This window comes from Zerene cesonia, chromosome 22 (genome assembly GCF_012273895.1).
Source record: "Zerene cesonia ecotype Mississippi chromosome 22, Zerene_cesonia_1.1, whole genome shotgun sequence".
Classification (NCBI taxonomy): domain Eukaryota; kingdom Metazoa; phylum Arthropoda; class Insecta; order Lepidoptera; family Pieridae; genus Zerene; species Zerene cesonia.
Genome location: NC_052123.1, coordinates 4,248,844 through 4,269,901, shown reverse-complemented (window position 1 = coordinate 4,269,901; position 21,058 = coordinate 4,248,844). Strand labels below are relative to the sequence as shown.

At 33.2% G+C, this 21,058-nt stretch overlaps 4 protein-coding genes across 4 annotated transcripts in view; 3 read left to right on the top strand and 1 right to left on the bottom strand.

Moving 5' to 3' along the window:
* LOC119835962 overlaps positions 1 to 8,274 on the bottom strand; it is a 41,957-nt gene extending 33,683 nt beyond the window's left edge. Inside the window, exons 1-2 of the mRNA XM_038361095.1 lie at positions 6,206 to 8,274; positions 3,267 to 3,340 (exon numbers count right to left, since the gene is read on the bottom strand). Coding sequence (XP_038217023.1) covers positions 3,267 to 3,340; positions 6,206 to 7,991 — 1,860 coding nt within the window. The 5' untranslated portion in view covers positions 7,992 to 8,274. The remainder of the gene's footprint in view (positions 1 to 3,266; positions 3,341 to 6,205) is intronic.
* Positions 8,275 to 8,751: 477 nt separating this feature from the next.
* Positions 8,752 to 15,864, top strand: LOC119836104 (WD repeat-containing protein 43). Its single transcript, XM_038361356.1, has 11 exons — positions 8,752 to 8,954; positions 9,130 to 9,441; positions 10,012 to 10,178; positions 10,500 to 10,751; positions 11,349 to 11,499; positions 12,117 to 12,287; positions 13,035 to 13,159; positions 13,655 to 13,783; positions 14,450 to 14,572; positions 15,342 to 15,457; positions 15,741 to 15,864. Exons 1-11 carry the CDS (start codon positions 8,781 to 8,783, stop codon positions 15,845 to 15,847), a joined length of 1,827 nt encoding a protein of 608 aa, XP_038217284.1. The 5' UTR covers positions 8,752 to 8,780; the 3' UTR covers positions 15,848 to 15,864.
* A 1,445-nt stretch (positions 15,865 to 17,309) lies between these two features.
* LOC119836005 (regulation of enolase protein 1-like) lies at positions 17,310 to 19,320 on the top strand. Its single transcript, XM_038361168.1, has 3 exons — positions 17,310 to 17,724; positions 18,661 to 18,817; positions 19,051 to 19,320. Exons 1-3 carry the CDS (start codon positions 17,524 to 17,526, stop codon positions 19,299 to 19,301), a joined length of 609 nt encoding a protein of 202 aa, XP_038217096.1. The 5' UTR covers positions 17,310 to 17,523; the 3' UTR covers positions 19,302 to 19,320.
* A 281-nt stretch (positions 19,321 to 19,601) lies between these two features.
* LOC119836099 (rRNA 2'-O-methyltransferase fibrillarin) overlaps positions 19,602 to 21,058 on the top strand; it is a 6,118-nt gene continuing 4,661 nt past the window's right edge. The window contains exons 1-2 of the mRNA XM_038361342.1: positions 19,602 to 19,753; positions 20,951 to 21,058. The exon at positions 20,951 to 21,058 is cut by the window's right edge and continues 18 nt beyond it. Coding sequence (XP_038217270.1) covers positions 19,741 to 19,753; positions 20,951 to 21,058 — 121 coding nt within the window. The 5' untranslated portion in view covers positions 19,602 to 19,740. The remainder of the gene's footprint in view (positions 19,754 to 20,950) is intronic.

Sequence of the window (21,058 nt, the reverse complement as noted above, 5' to 3'; positions counted from 1 at the left end):
ACGTAATTTATGGACGCCCCCTTATACACTATCATTTAGCGTGGCGACGCGTCGCCACGGCACGCGTCGACACGCCAGAAATCTCTTTTACGTGCGGCTAGAGATGTTTCACATCAAAGATTAATTTGGATTTTCTATTTCAATTTTACAATTCTTAAGTAAAGTCTTTAAATTCTTAAATTACCTACTTCATTATTAAGAATTAGTTCAACAAACCCACATACATACAAGCGCTTCAAAACATGTAAAAGCATACAAAAATATGCCGTTTCATTAAATTATCGGAAAGTAAAAAGCTATGTGCACACCCCACAAACATTATCAATTGGGTCGAGGTCACACTATCTACACTGCGGTGCATTTTGGAGGGAACGTGTTACAATTAAGATATTAAAAAAAACATTATGTTTTGAGCAACGTTTCTGAGCTTGACTAATCGTAATCCTATCCTACTAATCCTACTAGGATTATAAACGCGAAAGTTAGTTAATATGGATATATGTAAGGACGTTTGTTATTCTTTCACGCAAAAACTACCGTACCGATTGCAATGAAACTTGGTACGTAGATAGCTGGACAACTGGCATAACACATAAGCAACTTTTCATCCCGATATTCCTAGGGGATGCAGACTTACGCGGGTGAAACCGCGCGGCGCAGATAGTACTAATTAAAATTCACACAAAAACACCTCGATATAACATATTTCGGTAGTTCCCGATAAAATTAAAACTTAATATTAGCAATTTTCTAGAAAATTCATTAATTTCATTTCATTTTAAGAGGTTCAAATGTCATGTAAGTTAATGAAAAATTAGTATGATGCATAATTTTTATACGGTACACCCAGACGGCATGCTTGTCTGTGATGGTCATAATTAACTATAAGTAATGAGTTGTTTATTAAAATAATAATACGAGACTTGAAACTTTATAAAACACAATAAAGGAATTATATTGATTTCAATTACGAAACGGCTTAATATGCTTCTTTTTTTTTATATATAACTAGCTCTGCCTACATAGCCCGTATAGCCCGCCATAGGTGAAAGAATTTTTGAAATCGGTTCAATGGTATCTACGTGAAAACGTTACAAACATACAAAAATACAAGTTTCCTTTTCATAATATTATAATGTTGATTGACAGAGAAGAGTCGTATCAAGTTGCAAAGATAATAAAAAGCACGATAATGCCCTATAGAAAAATCACAAAATATATTCACAAACACGCGCAGGATGAAATATTTTCTTTTAAAAGTAACAGTAAAAAATCATTACCGACGCGTAAACCAACTTACAAGTCTCACTTGACGGCCTTAGCGTTACTTAACCTAAAAAATAAATAATACCCGTAACTTAATTAGCTAAGTAAACCACGACTCACTTTCACGATAAATTAATTATCTAACTTCCTCTAATTGCAAACTAAAATCAAATATTTGTCTGCATGGTTCTTTTCGCGGTCACTTTCAAAACTCAATAAAATCTTTTAAAGCTTTACATATCTATACTAATATTATAGAGCTATACAGTTTGTTTGTTTAAACGCACTAATCTCATGAACTACTGGTCCGATTTGAAAAAATCTTTCAGTGTTAGATAGCCCATTTATTGAGGAAGGCTGTATATGTAGCACGGGCGATGCCGGGGAGGACCGCTAGTAAAGCATAAACTATAAAAATTATATTTTCTGCGTTCATTTAATTAAAAGTTTTTGTTCGATTCTATCAATTTAACCTGAGGTTTTTATTTTCATGAAAATTGTGATTTCTTTTGCAAACCTCAGGTTAAACTGATAGAATCAAACAAAAACTTAACCTTAGATGTAGTGTTTTTTACAATATCATCAATGCTCACTGGAACCCACATTTACGTATGAACCAACGACATTAAGAATACTATTCAGTATTCTTAATGTCGTTGGTCCCATCCAATCCCATCCTTCCATAATAACATAACTGGGTAACAATTAAATAAACACTCTTATAACATTGGACTCGACCAATACCGCTGTTTTCGCTTAGAATCATCGCATAGAACGTAGTTTCATGAAGTAAACATATAGTTAAAGATAATATTTTCATAGTTTTTTAAATATAAAAATGCCTAACCCATACTAACACATTATGTATCTACATTAAATCGTGTATGAAATTACAAATTCTGCCTAATTTTAGCCTATACGAAGAGGATTCAAAAAACAGCAGTTAAAATCGTAATAATAAACTTGTTATTGTTATTTTAAACATCATAGCACCCGGATAACCAAGCCGGCTCAATATATACTTTCTAATTTCACTTAATTTAATTTAATTTCATTTCATTTAGTTTCATTAATTAATGCTCATCTTCATCAATCAATAAATCAATGCTTGCTAGATCGATTACTCGCCCCCGAAATCCTTTGCACATTAAATTTCATGAAAATCGTCGGAGCCGTTTCCAAAGATTCAGATTATAATATCACAAACATTGCTCCTAAGGACGTTCGATATATCAACCTTGTTATTAATAGAATTTCAGATTTGTACTGCATACAACTATACTACATACATACAGTATATATATACTACATAAGAATAAATAATCATACAATAAACATCATACAGTAGTTATAAGGAAAACGAATGACGTGACTACAATGGCTGTTATTATATAAAAATTACACATCCATGTGACATAGTATGTAATTAAATCACATAATATAAAGTCATAGTTGATTTTATGCATTAATTTCATCTTTAAAAATACTCTTAAGCGGTGTATGCATTTGGTTGAAAAATCTATATGACATTCCTTCTACAAACTCTTAAAGAGTTGAAGAAGAATGACCTAATAAAATTCAAATATTCAAATGCTCCACTTCGCCAGGACATCTTTATTCAAAGCACTTATCCCGGCATCACTTCTGATACCACAAATCATAGACCAACTTGGGGTAGGGCAGTGAGTACTAATTCTATACGTGAACACAGGTATATAATCCAATTAAAACTCATCTTTGATGTAAACGACAGGTTAGCAGCGACCGGCATTAACGACTACTTACCAAAAACAGTCTAAACTTAAGTATAGACGACACCAAAGTTAGATAAGTTACTTGTTTACAAGTCAAGTTACTAAACTAAATTACAACTTAGCGTACGCTATACCTAATTACAAACAGTATAAATCACGAAAAACCAAAATCAAATTCGAGTAACATACAATTATTCTAGCAATCGAGTTTATTACGAAATAATTATAACAATAGCGTGCACTCACCGGTGTCCTGCGGTGTAAAAGTGTCCCGACGGGGCTGGGTATCTTAGTGGGTGTGCCGCCATGCGGGCTGCGGGCTGAAAACAGTTACAAATTAATTATCGTATTACAGTGCTGACCATATTATATGGAACGCTGATGTATATAATTATTAATTTTATACTTTTACGTAACTTATCACGTTGTATAACTGAGAGGTATAATATAGTTGTACTAACGAACGGATATTCTAAATTTGTTAGTTTGTTTTTGAGTTTATCTATTTAGTAAAAAAATCTACGAATAAAATAAATCGAGGTCAAGCAAAGTCTGACATGGTCATTCGCAATTGCTATTTCGCTTATTAGTACGTAACCCGTGTCGCGATACCGACACGATACGACCGATTTTTATAAAGAATTGGCTATAAAAGTCCTATCCAGCTAAATCTATACACTGCGTCACAAATCAAACACAACCTTGATAATACTCGTAGACGAAAGACAAAATAAAAAGACGTGTTTAAAAATTCTCAAATCATTACCATCCTTAAATCAATATTTGCATAATTGTCATTTACATTGACAATCATATTCACGGCCATCCGCCAAACTCGTTTGACGGGAAATTTTGTGTGATTTTCCAATACAAGATCGTCTGTCTAGCGTTTTTAATGAGCATGGTTCATGGTATCAGCTTCACCTGTATGTTTGTATGTAACCGACTCATTTAGACTCGATTCTGACTCACTTTAAACGGACAGATTGAATTCTAACTTGGCACACTCATCAAGGATCGATTGCAATGCAATATTATCATGATTTGATCGACAGGTTTTAAACATCTATTTACATAATAGTATAAGATAATAATAGCTCTGTATATTTTAATAGAACTATTCTTAATGTAGAAAAAATTCACAAAGTAAAAAAAGACTTAGTTATGATAAGAGTATTGAATAGAGCAATAATGATCACAAAACAGATTTCAATTTCAAAACATATAAATTATTTGAGTAAATGTTTAAAAATTATTGACACTCTGTTATAACGGTTCAAATACCTTCTTATTTTAATAAAAGCACTGTTTCTCAAATCAAAAATATCTCCATACTAGCTGCGCCCCGCGATTTCACCCGCGTAAGTCCGTATCCCGTAGCAATATCGGGATAAAAAGTTGCCTATATGTTATTCCAGTTGTCCAGCTGTGTACGTATCAAATTTCATTGCAATCGGTTCAGCAGTTTTTGCGTCAAAGAGCAACAAACACACACACACATTCTTACAAACTTTAGCAGTTATAATATTAGTAGGATTTTTTTAGCGAGACTGTAGTCTTCAAAACTTTTCATTTACTTGAAAATTAGTATGTTTCAAGGCAAAAAAAGTTGCATCAGTATTATTTCGTAGTAACTAAGCCTCGCATCACTGTACGCACGTCGTAACTACATGATACTACATTTAACTAGCTGTTGCACGCAGCATTCCCCGTTTCGGCTATGCGTTGATAGATCATGCCTTTGCGTTTCGTAATATATTAAGATTAAGATTTTTATAATAATTAAGATAAATTAAGTAATACTAAATAATATTAATTCAGCATGCTGTTTGTCTATAATACTAGTGTTAATAAAATTGCTGAGAATTTTTAAAATTTTAAATATATCTGGAGTAAACTCACATTAAAAAAATTCTTACGTCAGACTGAGTGAGGGGGAGAATCAAATCTCACGAAATCTCACCAAAAGGGGGGGGGGGAAATCTTTTTTTCATATACACCTCTTACAAACTAAGATTTTGAGAACACTTATATATTATTACTATTCATAATTATTTATTGACATTCTTAATTGGATGGACCTTGAATATTCTTTGTAATTAATTTTAGGCCATGAATAATAATTTACTTGTAACTATATCATGTATCCATTCTCTTAATACATCACAAGGAAAATGTAAAATGTCGTTTCCACATAATCCTACTAATATTATAAATAAATAAACTAATCAACTATAAACTAATATATATTAACTTATATTATAAATGAGAAAGTTTGTAAGGATGTGTGTGAGTTTGTTGCTCTTGAATATTGCTCCCTTTCTCAATCACTGTACCATCTCTGGCCTGCAAAGAGTAACTTAAAATATTAAATTATTGAATTACTAGCTGCGCCCGCGGCTTTACCCGCGTGAGTTCGTATCCCGTAGGAATATCGGGATAAAAAGTTGCCTATATGTTATTCCAGTTGTCGAGCTGTCTACATACCAAATTTCATTGCAATAGGTTCAGTAGTTTTTGCGTGAAAGAGCAACAAACACACACACATCCTTACAAACTTACGCATTCATAATATTAGTCAGAAGTCAGATAGTCAGGTTAGTAGGAAGGATAGGTTTGTATATACCTAGGTTCTTGGAATCTGAGTTAAACCAAAACAGAAAAAATTTATGCATAAGAATAAATAAATTAATACTCCTAAAAAAAGAAACCAAATCACATTCATATTGTTAGAACTAGACCCAAAACTTAATGGGACGAAACAGTAGATACCAGCTTTCAAATAAAAAGAGAATCATCGAAACCCCATCAAATTCATCTCATAAAAAATTTCTAAGGTAACCTTCTCAAAATACATTTGAAATCAGACTTTCAACTTTGTTTGCAGACAGGTGATAATTTAGTTGAGTTTATTGGGACAATTGATAATAGAAATGAATAAATGATGTCTAAAATTTTTTAAAAAACCTTTCAAATTAATTATAGCCAACCATTAGACAACCAATTGCACCAAATTGAACTTATCTCATTAGTACAGTTTTATTATATGTACATAGATTTGCATAGATAACATATAAACTCATTTTAATAATTACTGACAATGCTTAAAACACGTTAAACCTATAAGAACAACTAAACTTATTCATTTAAACTCATTACTAAAGATAAGAATATGATGAACTTACATTTATTTGGGTGTAGTCTTGGGCTAATTGGCGGGCGATCTTCAAGCGAAAATGTGCTGTTAAGATCACCAGACTCGTTCGCAATTGTATTGTTATTGTACTTCTTAACGCTGTCCGCCCAATCCTGTATCCATGTCTTATCGCCCTTACATCTATTCAGACTTAAATATGACAGTTGATTAACAACCTGCTCTGGGGAGATGTCAGGTTTCTCAGCCTGCAGCGCCTTTTGAGCATTTTTTAAAGCTGTGCTCTCGAATTTAGCTTCCTCTAAAATATTCTTGCTACTAGGTAACGATACGGGAACTGAGGATTCTCTAGATAACCGATGGATATAGTCAGTCTGGTCTATTTCTGATTTTGTTAAGCTACAACGCCTTCGACTGGGTATTTCAACTTTCACTGGATATTTCGAACTCAAAACACCAGACGTTGTAACGGATGTAAACATACCGACGTCACCTTCCTCGCCATGCTTAGGAGGCGATTTAGAGAACGTCTTCTCAGTGATAGTCCGTACCCTGTTTTTTATTTTTTCTAAATAGCTACGTGTCGATTTAATTTGTTTCGACGTTTGTGCGGCCAGATCGCTCTCAGTCGGTGATTCGTAACAGCACGATATTTCTAAGACGTTTTTGTCTTTCGCAATTTTATTAGGTAGATCTATGTTTTTTGTTATTGGCAAAGCACTTCGTAAGCATAGATCACGTCTAGGTTCTTTTGTAATAACAGCGGGGTTTGTGTAGTCAAATATAAGCTCGGGGTTGCTCTCTATGCTTCTACGTTTCAATGATTCGTCTATAGCTTCATTGAGATAATGTGTCCCAAATGTTCTATCTATACTCATCCTGGCCTTTTGTTCTTCAGTGTAATTATCACCTTCTATTGTATAAGTTCCAGTAGAGGAGTTATTTGATTGCCTATCGACCTCATCATCTATATACAACTGAGGTTGAGGCGGACATTTCTTAAACAAATCTGGCGTTTCTGACGTAGCTCTAAATTTACGAGATATGGGGCTTTTTGAAGGTTCTGGTGTTGACAAACCATTGTCTGGGGTTAATATATCTAATTCGGGGCTGGATATGTCTGTAAGCATGACACCTTCAGGGCTGTGATCGACAATATCAGCCATTGGGTGTCTATGATAGTTAGCAAGGTTACCATAACTTGGGCTTTTATGGACGTCTCTTAAATAGGAACTGTTCGCTTTTAACGGCAAGTTAAGAGCTTGACGGGTGGTATAATTCTCACTTCTTGACATAATACTATCTACAATCGGACTTTTGGACGTACATTTCGGCTGGAATATATCTATAGGTGATTTCACTTGTCGGTTAATAGGGCTGTTGGTTTTGTCAGTGTTTTGTGCTAGTGGACTGCTTCTGAGTTTAACGGACGACGACAAACCACCGTCTTCTTGGTCTGAGGAAAAATAGCCTTCCGAGTTGTAGCCTTGAGCCTTTCGCGGTAGCTTAGCGCTCATCGACAGCCGTTGCGAGATAGGGCTAGATTTAGGCACACTGGCAGACATAGATTGCACTCTTTGATGACGCGCTTGGGACTTTTTCGCTAGCTCTTCAAGCCTACGATTGTCGATTTTCTTCGCCTCCCCAAAGTCGACCGTAAACGCCATTGGATGCGGTTTTGGGGCGGAAGACTCTGACTGACCTTCCTCAACATTATCAGCAGGTTTCACTTCACATTCTATTTTATCACCCACTTCTAAAACACTACTCTGTCCTTCGGATAAAGGACTAGAAACGTCTTCAACACTTACACTCATTATTCAAGGATCTAATAACAGTGACATCATATTCATAAAGCGATTGCTTTCGTTTAATCACGAAAAGGATGCCCTTTGTTTCACTGCAAAGCAATTAGCGTATCACAGCACATAGTAGCACAGTATAAAAAACAAAGAAATATTAAAAAGTGGAACGAGAGCGTTGAAAAAAATAAATTAATCTAAAATCTACATTCGTACGCGAATCGACTCGATCGCGAATAGACACCACGGAACCGAGCGACGACAACATACATGACAGCACGAATACAACCAAAAAGGGAAGTTAACTTTTTATTTTTATACAACTTATTCATGATACATGGCAATACCACAGATAAATCAAAAAGGATCCTCCACATAGGCAGATAAAGCTATAAAATATACAAGTGCGTTAAAAATAAATGCATATGAATAAATTATTATTAAGCATTAAAAAATATTGGAAAAGACTCGAACAAAACCTTACCACATTTTTTTTAATACAGCACAGTATTAATGATACGTTTTATGCAAACTTATTTTGAAAATATGTACGAAATTTCTTTCAACAGCACATTTATATATCAAATCCAATACATTTATGTATCATCATATATAAAATAAAAGGATATTTGAAATTAAGTTTCCTTGATTCATTGCAGATAAATATGATTTTGATATAAGTGTGTAAGATGAAATTATTTTGAGATAATGAAACGTTTACATCATGCACATGGCAATAAATCACTATGATCAACGTCACATGTCACTCATCAGTGAATTCATAAACGTCAAAAGTTCGGAAACATGGTTGAGGCCGCGTTTTCTGACGATGGAAAATATTATTCATTAATAAGTAATGACGGTAGATTAAAAATATGGGACACAGAAACAAATGTCCTGAAACAGGAATACACTCCTGAATTTCATTTATCTGCTCCACCGACATGTTTACAATGGGTAGACATAAGTTTAAATTCGGTAAGTAACAACACGTGGTTTTTAACGTTAAAATTTATTTATATACCTGTCAGTAATATAAGAAAACAACGTACTATTGATTTTACATTAATAATGCATTTATTGAAACAAACAATGCAGTTGTTGAAGCAACTTATAAGCATTCAAATATAATAATAAAAACATAACCTTTCAGAGTCCTCAAAAGAAGTCGTCAAACAACAAACAAGGTACACAATGCATAGCATTGGGTACCACACACGGAAAGATACTCCTATACTCAGTGGCGCAAGCAAAAGTTGAAACAGTAATTGAAAAAGGGACAAAAAAAATCGAATCACTAGACTGGCTTAGAAATCATGGGTTGTTTAGCATTTCCGTCGACCAAGTTGTTACCGAATGGGACATTAGAAGATCATCTGTTAAGCATACATATAATTTATTATCAGTGGATGCTAAAAAGGTTTCTAAAAAGCCATCTGTTATCAAAATAGTACCACACAATCAGGTGAGTGTCGATTTTTTATACTTAAGTCTCAAAGAAGCTGAAGATACAACAATGTCAATTTATACATAATATACATATACATACTTAATTTAAATTTTATTTGATTATAAGCCTTGCCCAAAAATATAATGGTATCAAATCTCGCCTATAATAATGAAGGTATGATATAACATTGAATGTTAGATAATGAAATATGCTTACATTCTGATGTTTTTTATAAAACATTTAATTATTCAATTTAAATGACATTTGTAATTTCTTAATCATTTTAAAAAATATGCAAAATCAAATAAAAGACTTTTATTATAATCAGAGCCAGAGACGATATTAATCTTGTTTTTAACAGCTAAACCAATTAATATTTAATCAATTAAATATAAGGTCATCGGCACAGAGTTTGCAGTAGTTGTCATAGATAGAAGTTTGCCTTATAATAGCATATAATTGGTGTTTTGTATTATATGAAGTATATGCAAGTATTGCCATGTGTGCGAAAATTAATAAATTCTATATTAGATGTTACTTTAGTTCCCAAGAAATTTGCACCCAAATATATTGACATTTTAACAGGGTCCAGATGTGAATTACATGGTAATAGCATCGGTCAAAATGAAATTGTGGAAGTTTGAGAAAAACAAGTGTTCCATTCTAACAACGCTCGGTTCAATGACCTCGGATAAGAATATCTTACGTATTGCATCATTGGGAAGTTCTACATGGCTGTTAGAGGGATCACGGTGAGATTGATTTAGCTAACATTAAATATATTATTACCATGCAGTGTATACTAAACTACCTTAACTTATGTAACATAACTCTTTACTGTCTTATTGTATCAACAATTATAATTATAATTGCTGAAACATGGTGTAAATAAAATATATTACAATACTACTTTCACAAATTACTATTAAAGTTTTTATCAAAATACACCAATATGATAAATATCACAAATAATTAGTTTAATCAGGCATTTCCCTAAGGGCCTAGGATCTTAATGAAAAGGCTGACTAAGCTGTTTAGCTATGACACACATAAAACTGTGACCCATTTCACAGAGACGAGAGAATCCTAGGCTTCTGGGACATTACAATAAAGGGCGAACAACAAAACGGAGAAACCGACACACCTAAAAAGAAGAAGTGCAAAATGCCAAGTACAATACCGTTACCGACGTACAATTTCGTGCTGGAAGACGCGCCTAAGTTCGTGGACATTAACATGAGTTCCGAGGGGGACGGGAAGAAACTAGCGATCGTAGCAGCTACTAGGAGCGGGGTTGTACATTATTATGGACACATGTTAAATGGGTATGTATAGGATTTTATGTAAGAATTTTTAATTGATTTACAGCATAAATTTCTTTATTTCACTATTGTATAGTGAAATTTGGTAAAGCCGCCGTCAAAAAAATTTATCTATCATCAAATTTTTTCTATTCTTTCAAAATTTCTTATTTCTGAAGCATTTCAATGCTTTTTAAAGCATTTCAATACTAAAAATTAAATTTAACAAAGGCCGCATTCCATCGAAACAATATTGTAATCATTGAAGTAATGTTTCGTATTGGTTGTGATGGTTCTTAATCATCTCAATAGATGGCTTGGGGTGCCCCTTAAACACATCAAACCGAAAGAGTAGAAGAAATTCGATTACCGAGGCGGGATCACGGGTAGCCGAGACCAGATAAAGGTGCATAGACTAGCCAGTTTATCCCAACATTAACGGTCCGCCCCGGATACATACATAGCCTATAGCCTTCCTCAATAAATGGGTTATCTAACACTCAAATACTTTTTCATATCGGACCAGTAGTTCCTGAGATTAGTGCATTCAAACAAACAAACAAACTCTTCACCTCTATAATATTAGTATAAATATACTCAATCCATTTATGCCTTTTGCAGCACGACAATAAAGCCGATCAAACCATCAGTGACAATACAAATCAGTACAGCAGATGCGCATCCCTTACCACTCGCCTGTTGTCGACTGCCCGACAACGGAGACGTGCTGCTAGGTTATATGAATGGACCAGCCATGTTGTTTGAGAGAGTGGTATGTATAAAGTTGCTAGAGCAACGCCCGCGGCTTCACACGCGTAGATATAGAAAATGGTCATGTAACGTGTTACATTATTAATATAGTGCGATAATGTAAATTGAATACCAAATATGCGAAAGTATTGAATATACTTTTGTATATTTCATATCAAACTTGGAAATTAATAAACACTAGCTGCGCCCCGCGGTTTCACTTACGGTTTTACTAACAGAGAGCTCCAAGGTGTACTTTCTTGAAAGGAGGTACTTTCACAGTAGAAAATAGACCTTGGTGTACCCCGAAAATTTTTATGGTTAAGCTACTGGGTGTATACCATGAATGCCAATAATTAAATTCTTACAAACTTGTTGTTAAATGCCATTTCAGAATAGACCGATATGTTACCAAAAATAGCCATCTATCATCTCCAAAATAGTGTTAAAATTGGCTGTTATTACAAATGAACAGAGATATTTTTAAATATATGAATATTTTTTTGAGGTTTTTGAGGGGATGTGGTACTGCCCCGGTGCGACTTGGCCCAATCCGTGCCGAAACGTGCTTGACTCCCACATTAAAATATCATAATGTATCGCAATATCCAAAATAGCCTACATATAATACTTTTCCAGACACCAGACGCATCATCGAAAACTCAAGTCTTAATCCGGGGGGAGGCGGAAGCGAAAAAACTGTCAAAGAGCAGTGAAGCCATAAAGGAGAGACCGGCCAAAAGTTCAGACGTGAAATATGTGGAGCCACTGGGAGGTGTTAGTAGGAAACGGCCGGAGGCTGGGGCAACTGTAAGTATTATTTATCACACTTAACACACACCCACACACATCACCCACCTATAAATAGTTACACTACCACACATACACAAACACTCACATTGACACATTTCTATACATGTTATTCTGCCCTTGGCAACATTATAACATACAAAATTAAAATCTCAAACCCAATTATTAGCCACAAACCCTGGCTTTGCTCAGATTGAACAAAGTTACTTACTGCGTTATAGTTTAATTTGAAAATGCATCTAATACATGTAGGTATCATTAAATAAATACACTGACATTGTAAATATTGTTACATTTCACATAATTTGGGCATAATATTATTTATTTAAATTGGGACTGCAATGTATTTATAATTTGTATATGTAATTTTTTTTTGTAATTCATATAAATTGTATCCACCTCCTTGGTACAGTGGTACAGTACCTCATTGACACGTGGACGTAAAACCGAGGGGTCCTGGGTTCCATTCCCGGTTGATACAAACAAATAAAAAATCCGGTTGGACACAGAATTTTGAATTTTCCATGCTTCAGAGGCACATATCCTTTTTCTGGCCCTTCGCAGTCCATTCCTTGTATCCCGTCGGCAATTCTTTCCCTATCCTTTACCATTTATAAGCGGGCAACGCATTTGCACTACTTTGCACTTTGCTGCACTTTACTATCAGGCGAACCACCAGCTCCGTTTCTCGCTATGATATATAAAAAAGATTCAGATTTGAACTTCATAATTTTTTTTCTTTTACAGGTAGAGGTAACAATGGAAGCTAGGCTTCAGAATTTAGCACTAGACTTAAACAGTAGGAGTAAGGCACCAGTTAGCCACAATCTGACTAAGTTGTTGATACAGGCATTGCATTCGGATGATAAAGGGTGAGTTTTTTTTTTGTATGTTTTAAATGATAAAAAATACAATAAAAAGAAAGCTAATAAAAAAAAACATACAAAACGTTATATAAGCTATATCTTTTATCCAGTGCTATTATTATTTCGTAATTATCGAACTCGTGACGCTTAGGATTCCATTCGACTAAGCTAAAGAGCGACTGTAAAAAGTCCACCCAGTTCAAACCATTGCTTAACTTTGTTTTTTACTACTAGTTATTGCGACACCATTCAATTTGATTGTCCAACAGGCGTCACGGTTTATGTGATACAACCTTATGACAGACGGATGTACAGATAGACTGACAGCAGTTTTAATAATAGAGTCCTGTTTTACTTTTCGGATTCCTACCCTACCTACTGGAAATGTGTATTTATTTGGTTCATCAAACACTACAACACAATTCCACGCTAAAAAGGACCTTCTCAGCCACACAATAAAGTTCAAAATGAATAATTATCGTGTAACAATTAAATTTTCAGGTTAATACTGACGGTGTTACAAAAGGACGATATCGCAGTCGCATCGAGGACAGTGAGTTCGCTCCCCGCGGAATATGTGCCTGTTTTATTAGAGAAATTAGTCGATATGGCGACAAAGAAAACTAGCCAGTGAGTGTTCAATATATATTTAGTGTTTTTTATTGATATATAGCTTTATTAGGTTTATTGGTTCGACGACATGTGACATCTGCCAACCCGCACTTGGCCAGCGTGGTGGATTATGGCCTGAACCCTCATAGGAGGCCTGTGTCCCAGCAGTGGGAACATGTATGGGCTGATGATGATGATGATGATGATGATGAGGTTTATTGGTCTATCCGCGATTTTGAATTCAAATTAGAAATAATTTTATCTTTCTGTGAATTAATGTAGGATTTGTTTGCTAAATTTCAATTGTCACTCGGTGAAGTTGCAGCTTTCTAATGGTGAAAGTATTTTTGTAATCGGTCCAGTAGTAATATGTGGGAAAACGTGCAAACATACAAAAATACTAAAGTTTCCTCTTTATTATATTAGTGTAGACTAGCTTTCCGCCAGCGGCTTCGCCCGCATTGTCCCTGTTCCCGAATTTGCCGGATCAAAACCATCCTATGTTCTCTCTCCGTTGACAAATTGTGTCCAAATCAGTTAACTGGTTTTGGCGTGAAGAAGAGAGAGAGAGACAGACAGATAGAGAATACTAATTAATCATGTGTGATTTTGACCTATATTCGATATTAAGTAGATAGAATATTTTAAACTAATTTTATTTTTATTTTTTTTACAATATTACAGATGTTCCGCAGTATGCACGTGGGTATCTGCATTATTAAAATCCCATTCGGCGTTGCTACTCGCATCAATGAATGCGAAAACTGCGGACCAAGTGACACAGCTGTTGGCCATATTCACACATAGGTGAGTGCAAACATACAAACGGATATTTTTTATATGTAACTAGCACACCCTCTGAGTTTCTACTAACTGCGCCCCGCTGTTTTAACCGTGTAAGTCATACAGATACCCGGAGGAATATCGAGATAGGTAATATAAATAGTTTATCGGGATTCCAGTTGTCCAGCTATCTACTTAGCAAATTTCATGGCAAACGTAGTGTAGTAGTAGTAGTTTTTGCGTGAAAGAGTACAAACATATACATACATCCATTCTCACAAACTTTCGCATTTATGATATAAATGGACTATATACACTCGGGGATCACTTATGTACCCAGTGGTGAAAGAAATTTGAACGAAGATTTTTTTTTTAAATCTGTCCTGTCATTTCCGAAATTTGTACATAAAAAAAACTTCATATTTATAGCATTATTCGTATAGATATTTCTGTTTAAATTTAAAATAAGTATTTTAATTTTAAATGAATGTTGCCTAATAGCTTCAACAATAATTAAGAGCCTAGACTGTTTTTTAAACAACGAGATTATATGAATAAAAAGAAAAATCTGATGTTTTTACAACTTAGAAATAAAAAAGATCCCGTTATTACAACTTCGTGAGCAGTTGGTCAAAATTAACTGTTCTTTCATTTTTATCTTTGAGTTCTAAAGAAAAGAAAAAGTTTTTATCTTTTAATAAAAACTTTTTCTAAAGTTATAATAGGTGGTGGCTACGCCCATGTTTGTGCATATATAAATGATACATAAGTAAATGATTGATTTATATTTCAGACGATCAAATCTATGCCAGTTGTTAAATTTAAAAGGCAGATTGGAGCTAACGATAGCGCAGCGCAAAACAAACGCAAACGAGTCTACGGAACAAGAGGCGGTGTTAAATTATAAAGGTATTTAGATAATATTTTAGTATTATTATATTAGTTTTGTGCTACGCGTAATTATTAAAGTGTATATTTTTTATTTTTATATTAATTTCATATGTAATAAAGAAACATTTAACTCAATTCTAATATAAAGTAATCTATGATGATAATTTGATTTATAAAAATGAAGCAATTCAGTCATCATATTAAGAAATAACTAAAAAACTTACTCAAAGAAAATGAGTAAAGCAATAAATCAAATTTGTAATTTTTAGTTAAAATTGATTCATTTTCGTACTTTTTCTAGATGGTTCCTCCGATGAAGAGATGGAAGTCGATCAGTCACAGTCGAGCGGTGATGAAGCGGAATGGGAAGATGGTGATGAGTCAGCCAGTGATCAGTCAGATGAATGATAATAAAATATATATTTTATGTGATTGTTTTATTGCATTTTGTAATGTAAGAATAAGTAATTATTTTAAAATTTACCCAGTTCTTTCATATAACATCAATCATCTGCTGGAAATTTTGCTAATAAAAATTATAAAACATAAAAAATATATACAACTAGCTGCACGCCCCGGTGTCGCCCGGATAATCTATTTTGTAAATTGGATCAAACTACACATGGTGTGCATAAATTTCATTAAAATCGGTTGAGTAGTTGAATAGTCCTTCGCGGACAAACAATGTGACACGTAATAAATTACGTGAAATATCTTAAATATATATTAAGATTATGGAATTAATAAATAGATTTCCTCAACATTTTGATGAGTCAACAAATTGTGTATATAATTTCATCTACGCCTGGGAATAAGATTTGTCAAAACAGTAAAAAATACCCTGTAAGAAAATAAGTACCTCACTCTCACTCTACACTCTTCAGCTACAAGAACATAAAATCAAAATCAATCATAAAATCGCAGCGTGAAATTGTGTCGCTGCTGCAACAAACGAACACGTTCGCATTTATAATATTAGTTCTGATCTTGAGTTATGCTCGGGAGAATCCCTCATTTTTTTACAAATAACTTGCTTATTTCAGATCAAACCTCTGCTAGATAAAGTCCCGCCAAAAATCGGCATTGACTTTTATGGTATAAATCATAGCCAATAAATATACACAGACGAAAATTTCATTGTTGTTTGATGCATGGGTCTATCGGTCAGATTTTTTCGCTGTCACAGTTAAATTGAAAATGCTCTAACAGCCCAACAAACATTTTGTAGAATCAATTACCTAATAGTGGTTTTTATTAAGTCTTTAGACTAGTCGCACGAAATTTTAAAAATAGAATCGAAGTTCAGGCGAAAAGCTTCCTGAAAAAATTATAAGGAAGTAAGTTGTCTTGTAAATGCCTATTATTATGTTAACTTCTAAAGACTTATTTCAACATAATGTTTATTTTTTGTTTTCGTGATTGCCTCTATATTAAATTCAATTTATTAATTCAAAAATTACATTCATTTTATTAATTATTGTTAAGGTACATCATAATCTTAATTAATCTACATCTTGACCTGAATTAGAATCAGGCATAAAATAGTCAATGACCTATAGATTCTAGGTCGTTTTTTATATTCTAATATTACCTGGTAGGTGTATTTTTTATTTTTTTTTCTTTTAACTGCAAAGAAATAGACGTTAATTAAAATAAGAGGAACAGTAACTACAAAAAAGAGAAGTATTAATACATATTTTTAGGTACCTAAGTGTAGAACTTATATTGAACACTATTATTATTATTATTTATAATCTCATAGCGTACAGTAACCTATTAAGTATTTTGATTATTTACGAAATATCTGGGCTTCTATGTAAGAACCTCGAACTTCAATTCGTTGTTTTTTTCTACACAATATACCTTGTAGATATTTACAAGATATCAATGCGATAAATTCATACCGTACAGAAATCCACCTTATCATCGTGCATATCATATTTTGAACTTATCTGATACAAACATTATATGCCATCTAGTTGTGATTCTTACATAAACACACTTCAGTATACATCTGTATTCAACATCCACAAAATCATTACTACTGACAGTAAGACACGGATTACGAGTGTTAGCTTCATAAAATGGAATCGAAAGAATACAAATCAATAACACTGGACGATTTTCGTTGGTTAAACGAGCCAACAAACTGGAATTTATGTGACAGTGTTTTGAAAGTAACTACGGACGATAAAACAGATTTTTGGCAAGGCACTTGGTACAATTTTCATTTTAATACTGGCCATTTATTTGGGATTGATATTAAAGATGATTTCACTTTTGAGGTGAGTAAACGATACATTTATTTACTAGTATTTGTTAATTAAATAAATATTTAGTAATTATTTTATATCAGTTTAAATATAAATGCAATAAATGCATAAGTATAAAAGATATTACCAAACCCGTTACAGAAACAAAATAAAAAAGAAATTAATTTAACCTGTATCCACTACAGCGTGACTTGATTCTGTAAAACTGGTTGCAACAAAAAAAGAGTTAGGTACCCATAATCGAACCATTTTGTTTCTTTGACTTAAAAAAATATCATTGAATCGTCACGTACTTTTGATATTAAGTCTCTATTTTAATAAAAAAGGAGGCGAACTTCAGATGTAATTAGTTTTTTTAGACTTTTAGTTTTGAAGGTTTTAAAAATACTGCTTAACATTTTAGTACCATCTAGTACTTAATACCTAATTACTAAATATTATCTAGATTCGATTTCTAGAACGCTGACACTAAGTACGTTCCACTTGATACCTACTCACAAGTCATTAGATACAACCTTTAAATGATATTTTAAAATCGATATATCCAAAAAGCAGGGAGATAGGGAATTGATGTTTATGAATATAAAATGTTGTATTTAGTCAGGTTTTTATTCAAATATAATATAAACTTATACACACTTACTTATGCTGTTTTATAATATTTTTGCCGTAGGTATTTGATTATAAATTATGAAATTATTATTTATTATGGATAAAAGAATCCTTGCGTCTTTTATCTTAGACAATAAATTGTTGTATTTTATAATAAAATATCTCAAATATTCGATGTGCATCGATTTACGAATTCTTTTTTTAACTACCTATTAATTGCACATTAAAACGATAACGTTAAGTATAATAATCCTAATATATATTTATGTGAAATTGTCATTGATATATAAGAATAATCTTTTTGTAAATTGCACTAAAAATGAATCTGTTATCCAGGCTTGCATAGAAGCAGATTTTATGGCGCTTTACGATCAAGCTGGTCTTATGTTGTACGTTAATGAAAAGCAATGGATTAAAACAGGAATAGAATACAATGATGGTCAAGCAATGATCAGCAGTGTGTTAACCAATGGGGTATCTGATTGGGCTACAGGTAATCAAATGTATTGCATTGCATTATCATTTTAATCATCTTAGAAGTAGATGTAAAATTATTCAATGACGCTAAACCGGCAAAAAAAAATGTTGGTAAAATTTAGTATCGAGATAAATTATAATCTGGATTAGATCATAGGCTGCTTATGTTTACTATACTATTTGGATCATATTTTATTCTTCTGCAGAAATAGAACAATTAATTTTATTGTCATTTTAATCTTATTTCAGGAATTTTTAATGGCAATCCTAAGAAGTTTTGGCTGCGATTAAGTAGTGTTGGAAATATTGTATGTGTCAAATATTCTACCGACAAAGTGAAATGGGCCCTTTTAAGATTGTGCCCTTTTAAAAAAAAGGAAGATGATACGTGTTTTGTAGGTTTTATGTGCTGCACACCACAGAGATCTGGTCTGAATGTTAAGTTTAGTGAATTTAGTATAACTGTGCCAATTGATGATGTTTTACATGGTGATAATTAGAATAAAAATAAAATCAATGTTAGTGTCTCTTATTTTACCATACTTTATTTACATAATTATTTTGGAATAATACCTGCAGAAGACTAAAATGGTCCATATTCTGACACTTAATGTCTCAAAATTCAGAGACAAGAGCAAATCCTATAAAATATAAATATAATTTTTATTGCAATTTGTTTTTTCTGAATACTGTTTATGTGCAAAAAGACTTGCATCAAAGTTGAGCAGATATTTAAATATATATGGTAACACTAATATCTGACAACAGCAGTGCAGACGACTGACAAGTACAAAATGGCTTCATTTCCGGCGGCGGCAACACGGCGCGGGCCGTTTGAGCTGCGCCCTATTTTTGTTAAAAATTGTTTTTTATTTGATTTTGATAGATAAAAGTGTTTAAATAAAAGTTGCTGAAAGGAAACAAATATTCACAAGAGAAATGGGTAAACCAGGTAAGGAATTATATGCAATATTTTTATTCGGCTACACCGCGTGTGACGTCGCGTGGTTAATTTTAAAATTTTACTCATGTTCGCTTCTGTTTATAAGATAATATTTAAATTTAAGAGTTCTAAAGTATGTTTTAATTACAAAATTTATGTAATGCTTGTTATATCTACCACGTGGTTAATTTCAAACATAACCTCAAATCGCCCATTTGTCAGAGAACCAAACTTATAATGCTTTAAACAATATAAAGAAAATGATCGTTATGTGATGTGTTAAAAAATAATGTGACACAAATTATACATACTAGATAGCGTGGGCAAAAAAAACCACGAGGCATGAGAACAATTTTCAATACATTTTGCAATATAACCTCCCCTCACCGTTTTTATCTTAGTTAATTTTTATATTTCCCATATTCTTCACTATATCTATTCGTATAAATACAATATTATTGCAACAACAAAAACACGTGGTTCTGCCAATCACTTCATTATAGAAAATTAATTAATATACTTTAAAATGATACTTCACATTGTAGTGGAAGCCCAAATTACTAACAGCTACTAAAAATGGCTGAGTGAGCTCATAGCATCAATATAAATTCCAGAAACATATTTATAGCAAACCCTAGGCTTAATATATTGGTGTGCATAAAGCACGCTGCTACAGTAATCGAAATAGCTAGGTTTTGGAAGCATTTCACCATTAGTAAATCTCTAAAAGAAAGTATTTCATTGCTAATTGCTTCTGCTTTGCTCTGATACTACCTATTTATTAAAAGTGGATAAAAATGATTATAGACAGATACTCGGTCAGGAAACTGTATTTGGTCAAATTATCAATCCACACATATACATATTTCAAATAATGATCAAACGTCAGATTGTTGTATTCAAACAAAAAAAATAAACAAATTCCAAGCGAACTTCTAAGAATCAAATATATTATTTTACAAGTAAACTGTATTAACATAAGATTTTTACCTGATTTTTAAAAAATTAAGACATTTTCAATTTGTATCTTTTTTAAAGCTATCTGATTAAGTAAAGAGATCAAGAGCTGCAGTTTTATCATGTATCCAGGCATGTGCTCATGCTCTTATGCTGCTTATGCTCTATTTTAACCACCTACAGGAGTGTTTCTTAAGCTTATGTACATAATTGTATGTCTGTAATTAATTGGATCTTTTTATTTTCTAGAATTCAACAGCCCCGGTGGCGGCAGAGGTGGTTTCCGCGGCGGTAGAGGCGGTGGAGGCGGTAGGGGGGGTCGTGGTGGCGGCCGCGGGGGGTTCGGAGGCGGCGGCG